Here is a 9,957-nt window from a genome sequence, read left to right as displayed (position 1 = left end):
TTTTCAAGAAAAAAACTTATGAAAAACTCTTTCAAAAAATGTTTTCGGGTTACATGAGTCAACTAGGCAAAGAACAGATGTCCATAATCCAGTTGCATTTCTGTATGTGATGAAGAAAAATGAAACAGAATGAAGGGATGTTTTATGCCCATTTTATCACAACAAATATTGGAAGATTTATTAATATATATTACAATAAACACATAAGGAAAATAAATTCTGATGGGAACAAATTAAAACAAAGAGTAAAAAAAGAGGAGAAAAAAATAAAGTAAATACAGTAATATCAAACAAACTGAAACAGAACTTAATGCCACCTACTAAGATGTCTACATGAATTATTGTCACCTTTCTCCTTATATAATAGGTTCCATTCTCTTTTCTTCCATATTATCTTCCATCCAGATAACCATGCAGGTGGAAGAGAATCTTCCCATCTCTCAAATTAAGTATAATCTTTTGTCAGCCAATCACAAAAGTTTGTAGGCTTCATGTAAATTTTAGGTCCTCTCAAGTATACTTTTTCTCCCTAAAATTTCTGTAGTATAAAGAGACAAAGACATTACCTTAACAAAAGGTTTTATTCGTGTCTGAAACGCATGACTGTTACAAATTCAAATGCAGCGAGAAACAGTGCTGCCAGTCCAAGAGACTAACTACTGTGGGGAGAACTGTTGCCACACTGTGACACTACTACATTCACCCCCACTTACTTTACATAATATTGTGGGGGCCGAGGAGGGGGAAAAATTTTAACAAATTCTCGCAATGAACGATAATATGCGATATATATCGTCATCGTCTCCCTTGCCGTTTGGATTGCCGAGCGGTAACAATCAACGACATGTGGAAGCAGTTGAGCCAGAGATAGATGCTTCGTTTACAAACAACACAACCGTTTATTAAACACAAAAGAAGCTTACAAGATTTCCGCGATCTTGGAAGTTCTGCGGCCTCTGGGTCTTCCTCTCCTTTCCAAGATAGTCCCATTTTGAAGTAGTGTCCCTTGTTCGCGAATGAACCACTTCATCACGTCTCGATGACTCCGGAACAATGCGGTCAACTTCCGTTGATGGAAAGATGTCGATCCGAGGTCGGGAGATGGAGACGAAGATGGGTGCGAGACACACACACAACAACAGATCCGTCACTTGGAACTTTTGGGAGAAGAAGCCATTGCATTCTTGAATTTCCGGGGTTTTATCTGTTTTCTCTCAGATTTCCCTTTCCAATTGGTTTCTCCTCGTCACCTGATGACAATTCGAAACCTTTCGGGGCGCGGGAGAGGTCAAAATCAAAGTTTAATTCAATCTCCAACCGGAAATGGTCAACGGACTTACATTCCTCTATTGTTTAAAAGTTAGCGTCGCGTTTTCATAAAATAAAAATCTATTTCTAACTACTATATTATTTTCTTTAAAACAATTATTTTAACGCGAATTTTAGTGAGGGTTCGGACCTGTCCAGAGCCTCACAATATAGTCCTTCAAATAACTGGGCTGACAGCACTGCCTTGCAGGACAAGGCAACCCAATTACTTCTGTTGGAGATGAGAAAATATCTTTTTCTTTGACTTGGGAGGGATACAAATCACTCTCGCAAGATGGAGGAGGCATTGCCTGAACATCAGAGCTAGCTTGATCAGGAATCTGGGCCGAAACATTAGGGAAGGCCATGCCATCTTTTGAAGATTCAGGCAATGTGCCTTAGGGACACTGTCGATGTCCACCCATCGGGGTACTGAACACGAGGCTACTTAGGATTAACCTCCAATAACTGGACTTCCTCTACTAGAGGGGCATATTTATTGGTGCGGTTATGTGAACGTAGTAGGACAGCTCCCAGTGATAGCAACCAAGTGGGAAGGCCAATACCCATTCCTGCCTTTCGGGGGTGTCTGAAAAATCTTTCATGAGGTGTAGAATTTGTAGCAGTGCATAGGAGAGATTGAACAGCATGTAATGCATTGCCTAGTACATCTTCCCACTGATCAATACTTTGATTAGACAAGCAGAGAGCCAAGGAAATTGTCTTCCAAATAATACCATTATAACGCTTGACAACACCATTACCCTGGGGATTATAAGGTGTGGAGAAACTAGAAGCAGCATCAAGAGGTGAGGAAGGAACGAAGTTCATGAGATAAGAATGCAGCTCCTCTATCTGAATGTATATATGATGGGGTCCAAAGATTGAAAACAGCTGATGGAGGCACTTAATATCAGTACTACTGCTGACGTTTGGGCAGGGAAATGAAAATGGAAATCTTGAATATTTATCTATTATTGTCAGAAGGTAACGGTTCCTCGAGTTGGAAGGAAGAGGACGTTAAAGTTGATGTCTAAACGTTCGAAGGGAGATGTGGCTTTAATAAGGTGGTTTGAAGGACCAAGAAATTTTGGTTTTAATTTCGCACAGGTAGGACAAGAAGCAGTTAATTTCTTTATTTCCTTCAAAGAAAATGGTAAGTTCCTACTACACACCAAATGATAAAAACGAGTTACTCCTGGGTGGCAGAGAGAGTTGTGGAGGACAGAGAGTTTCTTCAAATCAGGAAGGGCACAGCAAATTCTTAATAGAGCATCAGCAACTGTGTTCCGACTACCAGGATGGTAAATAATATCAAACTTGTAACACGACAGTTCCAATCTCCACCTTAGAATCTTATCAGTCTTAATTTTATTATTAGACTTAGAATGAAACATGAAAACTACTGAACCTTGGTCAGTAATTAATGTAAAATGATATTCACTTAAAAAATGTCTCCACTTCTTTAATGCCTCAACTATAGCATATGCTTCCTTCTCTTTGCTAGAGTGTTTTCTCTCACTACCATTCAAGGATCGCGAGAAGAAAGCCACAGGTTTACCTTCCCAAGACAATGTAGCACCAATAGCAAAATTAGAAGCATCTGTTTCAACAACAAAGGACACATTGTCAATAACAGGAGTCAAGGTAGAACAAGATGTTTCAGCTTTCAAATCTGAAAAGATCATGGCAGCCTCAGTTGACAGTGGAAACAACTTACTCTGAGCTAGATGTTGAATTTTCTCACTAAATCCCTTTATCCATGGGGCATAGGTGGCCAGCATTCCTACTGTTCAGCAAAGAGATGTAATATCTGTAGGGAGAGGTAATTCTAGCAAGGGCTTTAGATGCTCGGGATCTGGACGTATAGCTCCCCCTTCAATTAGGTAACCTAGTATACAAATAGATCTAGAAGAGAATGAACATTTTGCTTTGTCGAGTGTTAAGTTATACTTAAGAACCATGCCCATAAAAGGAGTAAGATTACGATCATGTTCTTCCTGAGTTCTTCCGCAGACAGTAGCATCGTCCAAATAAGCAAATGTGTCAACTAAGCCTTCTTTAACAATCAAATGAGAAATAGAAGTTGAAATCCAGCAACACCATATGTGAGACCAAAACTAATCATCTTAAATTACCACAATTTGTTACAAGCTTAAAATGCTGTATAATGTCTGTCTTCTTTCGGAATGGGAATTTAATAGTAGGCTCGACGCAAATCTATTGTAATGAAAACTTTATAAGAGGCTATTTTCTGAATCAAGTCATCAATTCTAGGGAGAGGGAATGCATCAAACTCAGTAAACTTATTAATAGTGCAAGAGTAGTCTATAACTAACCTTTTCTTTGGACCAGGTACAATCACCACCTGAGCCCTCCATGGTGAATTGCTTTCTTCAATTATACCCTCAGCTGTCAACCTATTAATTTCTGCGTCAATGAAATCCTGATCTGGTTTAGAGAACCATCTAGATTTAGTAGCGATAGGCCTTGTGTCTTTAGATAAATGTTTGAAGAGATGGACCAGTGGCATGTTTGCGAACACTGCAGAACAGATCGACAATGATTTATGGGAGCCACCAAATTTGAAGGACACATCAGTATGCAAAATTAGGAAATCATGCCCTAAAATTACATCAGCACATAGACCAGATAAAGCTGACAGTGAAACCTTTGGATAAGTATGGCCCTTTAAGTTAATAGAAACTATGTACTGACCCCTCACAGTTGAACTTAAAACAGTTGTAACCATAGAAACTTGAGCGGAATGTGGAATAATTCGGAGGCAATGACACAATGCAAAATTATAATCTATGAAACTTTCGGTATTGCCAGTATCCACCAGGGCCCAAGCTAAGATGTTGTTTATCTGTATATTAACCATAGCTCTAGACAAAGGGCTGTGAGCAACAGTTGCCAAGGTTACAGCAGCTGTAGTTGGCTTACTCCCTTTGCTTTTACAGACTCTAGAAAAGTGTTCCCTTTTTCCTCATTTGTTGCAATCTTCGTTTCTAGCAGGGCATCTGTTGTGAAGGTGCTTCATGTAGCCACAATAAGGACACCTACATTCAGTGGCAGCCAGCACATGTGAGGGTAAAGAATTATCTTTGGTATTATTTAAATTCTCTTCCGCCAACTCCTTTTCGTTGAAAATATGAATAGTGCTTACTTTACTAGTATTAGAGACAAAAGTTTCAGACTGAACACAGGCAAATTCTAAAGCATGGACTTGTGATAAGGCATCTACGAGTTTTAAAGTATGGCTTTCCAAAAGGTGCTGTCGTATCTGAGGTGATAACAATCCTGCAATAAAAGCATCACGTACATATTCACTTTTATACTCTTCTGCCGAGACAGAGGTAAAGTTGCAGTCCTTACTTAATGTCCTAAGATTCTGATAATATTTGTCAATGGACTCATTGGGTTGTTGATGATGATTAATTAGACAATGACAAGCGAAAATTACATTTATAAGCTTCTCATATAAGGCAGTCAAAGTCTTAATGGCATCCTGAAATCCAGAGCACTCTGATATATAAGAGTAGACTAAGGGACAAACGAAATTAACAAGAAGACTGAACTTCCTCACATCGTCCATTTCCGTTGATGATACAAAGTTCTCGAATGTTCTGTACCAATGGGACCGCTGTTGAGAGGAACCACTAATATTTGGATTGACATTAAAACGTTCATGTTTAAGTAGACTATCCATCCTAAGTAGTTACAGACACAAATAAATTCTACTATAAAGAGACAAAGATGTTACCTTAACAAAAGGTTTTCTTCGTGTCTGAAACACACGACTGTTAAAAATTCAAATGCAGCAAGAAACAATGCTGCCAGTCTAAGAGACTAACTACTGTGGGGAGAAGTGTTGCCGCAACACTGTGACACTACTATAATTTCTACATTATTTTAACATAAATCTATATCCTGTGCTGTGCTTTATTCACTGATTTTACACATATCTTGCTCATGTTGATATCAAATTTCTGCTCTACTATATTTTTGGTAATAAGCCTTTCTGAAATTTCATATAACAATTGTTTTTTAATATTCTTTATAAATATTAGGATCTTATAAATTCCACTCCTAAGAAGTCTGGTCCAAATCTTTCTCATTTCTCAAGAAATGGGAGATAGATTCCTTTTAAAGGCAACTTTCTTCTCTATCCGTCTTCCTTAAGAATCTCCTTTCTGGCAGCTCTTCCAAGTAGTAGACAGAAAAGCTGTTCCCTTTCTGAAACTGCTCCTTCTCTCCATAAACATATTTTAATAAAACATTATCATAATCTTTTAAAACTGTCCAATCTTTAACATGTTTGCTGCTAGTTGATGTCACTTTACTTTATATGGAGATCATAAAGAAAAATCACTCCAACCATCAGCAGACATATTAAACCATGATTTTTTCATGCTGTGTGTAGGTCCAATAATCTCTCTATAATTGATCCAAACACTATAAATTTTTAAGACTGAGGATCAATGAAATGAAAAATAACATAAATTAATTGAAAAGTTTCTATCAAGTAATCAGATGTCCATGATTCTTTTTCAATAAGGTCTTTTCAAAACGTTTTATTCTGGAAAAAAGGAATTTTTTTTGAATATTTAAACTTAAAAATTCATTAATTAAATATATAAAAGTCAAGAAATTACAAGAAATCTTAAATGCTAATGCTTTTTGTATACTTTATATCACTCTCAAGTCACCATAAAGGAAATAGTATAGAACGACCTTTGATTTTAATGAAGTAACCAATACACTTTTAACAGTGGTTAAGGTTGAAGAAAAACTAACACTTCCTACCTAGTTAATGGACCATCTTAAGGCATAAACAGATGTAAGAAGTATGTCCTCTATACATCAGAGGACATTCCTCTTGTTTGTTCATGCCTGGAGATGCCAAAAATGTTAGCATTTATTCAACCTTATCCACTATTAAAACTTGGTTACTTCATTAAATTAATTGCAGTGCTAGTTTAATTTTATTTGATTTTAATAGCAAATATAACAGAAATAAAATTTAAAACTTTCATCTAAGTCATAACTTCAGCAATTTTGCTTGATTTTGTTCGAGATAATTCCTCAACGAATTCATTATTATTGTTAGTTTAAATCTTTTTATAAAAGAGATAATTTAATGTAAACAAACAAACAAACAAAAAACAGGTTAAATCATAATTGAAAATAAATAAATCTTTAAATCAGCAGAGTTAGATGGCCTTATAAGAAGACAGTTAAGGAGTTTAGGCGTCAGCCTATCTCTCTGGAGACCTAGGATCAAATCTGGACAAGCAACTCCAGGAATTTTCATAGGTGGTCTGACCTAGATATTGGTTTTCATCCTTCACCATCTGGCTGCTCCATTATGGTCCTGTCTGAATCCATGATGGACATGGAAAAAGTCCTCTTAGTGCTCACAGGGTGAAAGGAATTAAAAAAAAAAGCATAACCAGCAGATTTATTTTAAATTAATATTTTCAACTATCCAATTATCTTTAATAGTTAGCTTAAGACATTACAATTAATTTTTAAAACAAAACTGCTATATAAAGGCTAATTTTTTAATGGATAATTGACAAATGACTCAAGTTATAATAATTATATTTCATATAAATTATTTCTAATTACATTATATAATATATATAATTATATATATANAGCTATGTAATGTTTATTTTAAATTATTTCTTAATATCATAAAGAAATAACATTAAAATGCTGATGCAGGTCGTGAATATTTGGGTTATTATGTCAATGTGATGTATGTCAATGTTTATTTCAATTAATGATTCAGTCGGATAATTTCAGTGCATGGGTCGAGATGTCGTTCCTTTATTCTTCATCTATTCTGGCTGACCACATTGTAGATCAAATCTGTCTGGAACAGGGAATTGTTGATGGTCATGTGGTTTTAATCTGGTTGAAAATCAATTAACTCATTCATAAATTCTTTTTATCCAACAATTAAATTGTAATGATACTGTGTAGCATCGCAATGTTATATTGTGATTCTCGGAGCATGTCTAATTGGTCACTCCTGTTATAGATTTTTGGATAACAAAATACTCATTTACTGATTGATGAATTCAAGACCGAAACTTTCTAGAAATAATCAAGTCTCATTCATTGACTCAAAAAGTTTCTTTTTGAGAATTCGAATGGAATATTGCTTTCATACTCCATCATGTATATGTGTTTCTTTGCGATGACAAGAAAAGGTATTACTAATCGGCTTTGGGTGATTTATGACAAGGGATTTATGATGAAAGCGCGAATTTGATTCATAATGAATTATTTTTCTTTCTTTCCTTCTGGCAATTCGATAACCCTATGAAACATTAAATGGAATTACATCACAATTTTTCAATTTACTTGTGTCTTCAAATTGCATTGGCCGTAATTATGACTTAGATTTATATTGAATTTTAATATTTAGCATTTCAAAATGAATAAAATGAGATAGATGATAGCTAATAAATTGAATATAGAATTTAAAATTAATTAATTTGACAGTATTTGCAACTTTTATTTAACTGGTAAACAACTGTACTCTAGGGAGAAGGGCGAACTCGGAAGTAACTAACGAGTTGCAGGTGTACTAACCTCAACAAGAGCCACAAGTTGTCGTACTCACAGGTGTAAACACGGCCTCTTTAATTTGTTACATAGCAAATCTTTTTACTAGGCCAATCATGATTCGGCTAAGCCCACAATGAGGGCCCATCCGGCCTTTAAATTTTGTTGGAAATATTTTCATAAGTTTATTGATCTCATATTTTATATACATTATATGAATGTCAACTATATATTTATGTTATATGCATATTTTTCAGGATCCGTCCACAGATCTCGAGAGAGATCATTGATATGTGCCATGTCTGCACTTCGGTTACACCACGAGAGCCACAGGTGTGGTTGGGAAAAGATAAAGCCTTTACTTACGACAATGTATTTGATATGCCATCCAATCAAGAAGATGTTTACGATACTTGTGTTAAACCGTTAGTGGAAGGGTAAGTTGATATTTATTATATTATTATTTATTACAATTAAAAAATCATTTAAATGTCAGCTGAAATTATTCAAAGCTTAAGAGTTCGTCACCAATCAATAAAATATTGATTATGAGAATATTCAAGGGAATGCTGTAAATTGAAAATTGACGCAAAAGCAAGTTGCCGTTTTGGGAGTTTTTACCTCCAAATTTAAGGGTTTTTTTCTTATCTAGAGGTAAATTTGGAGATGAGTTAAATTTAGAGGTTATAGTTCTACTATTATTTAGGTTGTTTACTCATTTTTTAAAATTCTTAATGTTTAAAACTTCTATATTTAGAGTTGCTGTTTTTTTATTTAAAGTCTACCTCCAAAAGGAGGTAAGACTTTATATAAAAAAACAGCAACACTGCATGAAAATTTGAAGAGGGGAATTTGTTTTCTTCATATTGAACAAATAAAAAATAAATTTTCATTTTATGTATTTGGTATTCGTGATTTGTAAACTTATAAGAATAATATTTAGATTAATCATCAGCTGTCAAATCATTAATGATCTTTTTTAAATAATTATTTCCTCTTAATTATCACCAAGGCAATTATTAAATAAATTATTAGGTTTAATATTGTTAATTTAACCTTTAGAATAGTCAGGTTTTAGAAATCTGTTATTATTTGGAATGCTGCCAGATTATAAAACAATTTTTTAAACTGAATAATAATTAATCATCATGATTTTTTAATTTGATTGTAATTTTTAAATTAAAATAAAAATTCATTACAATGTAAACTAATTAATTTTTTTTGTTTTAAATAGCCATTTTATTGTCAAAAAATTTAATACCTAAGATTAAATTTTAATAGGTTCTTTAATAAAATATATAAATAAATCTTCTTGTATAAAAAAAATTCAATAAAGTTATGCATAAAAATAATTGTAATGTAGCTGGAAAAATATTCAAAGCTAGATTTTTAAATATTTTTAATCTCTGATACTTTTTTTTAAAGTTTTAAAGATGAAAAATCTTAACAATATCTCGAGCTTTTTAAATTTTAAAGCGAGAGATAATATGTTCTAAATTTGTTATATAAAGTAACATTTTTATAAATTTTTAATAACTGCGTTGCATTATATTTTAATGTAAATTATAGAATAAATAAATGAAAGAATTACGCAGATATGTAAAATATTTGCAAACTTTTAAAGAGAAAATGTTTTATAGAGTAGTTATAATTTTTTAATTATTGAAAACGATTTAATATATGCAGTATAAAATGTTATCCACACCCATATAACTTAAAAATTAATATTTCATTTTATGCAGTTATTCTAATTTATTATCTCTTACATATGTATTATAATTTTATTTTATATATAATGAATGATTAACCTATATATATATTTTTTTTAATTTTATAGAAATATCATTCCAAGTTGGATAAAAAAAAATTAATTAAAAGCAAAATACATCTGGCTGTTTTAAATTAAAAAAAAATATTTATTTTCAGAACTTCATTTATTTCTTCATACCTTTTAAGTGTATTAAATTTAAAAATGTATTGGTTTCTTAATTTTTATAAATGAAAACAATTATTTGCTTTAATAAAATAAAACTTTTTAATTGATATATTTAGAAATTATTTTCTTAT

At 33.0% G+C, this 9,957-nt stretch overlaps 2 protein-coding genes across 2 annotated transcripts in view; one reads left to right on the top strand and one right to left on the bottom strand.

The window, feature by feature from the left end:
- Window positions 1-4,297: 4,297 nt before the first annotated feature.
- Window positions 4,298-5,020, bottom strand: LOC111623463. Its single transcript, XM_023366046.1, has one exon. It carries the CDS (start codon window positions 5,018-5,020, stop codon window positions 4,298-4,300), a length of 723 nt encoding a protein of 240 aa, XP_023221814.1.
- Window positions 5,021-8,122: 3,102 nt separating this feature from the next.
- Window positions 8,123-9,957, top strand: part of LOC111623461 (kinesin-like protein KIF21B) — a 76,205-nt gene continuing 74,370 nt past the window's right edge. Inside the window, exon 1 of the mRNA XM_023366045.1 lies at window positions 8,123-8,327. Within this exon, the coding sequence (XP_023221813.1) occupies window positions 8,182-8,327 (146 nt within the window). The 5' untranslated portion in view covers window positions 8,123-8,181. The remainder of the gene's footprint in view (window positions 8,328-9,957) is intronic.

Source organism: Centruroides sculpturatus, unplaced genomic scaffold (assembly GCF_000671375.1).
Source record: "Centruroides sculpturatus isolate CEXI.00-Female unplaced genomic scaffold, Cexi_2.0 scaffold315, whole genome shotgun sequence".
NCBI classification, from domain to species: Eukaryota; Metazoa; Arthropoda; class Arachnida; order Scorpiones; family Buthidae; genus Centruroides; species Centruroides sculpturatus.
This window is presented reverse-complemented; position numbering and strand designations above follow the sequence as displayed.

Coding starts and splice junctions, on each gene's coding strand:
- LOC111623463 (XM_023366046.1), bottom strand. CDS start 5,020: ATGGATAGTCTACTTAAACATGAACGTTTTAATGTCAATCCAAATATT.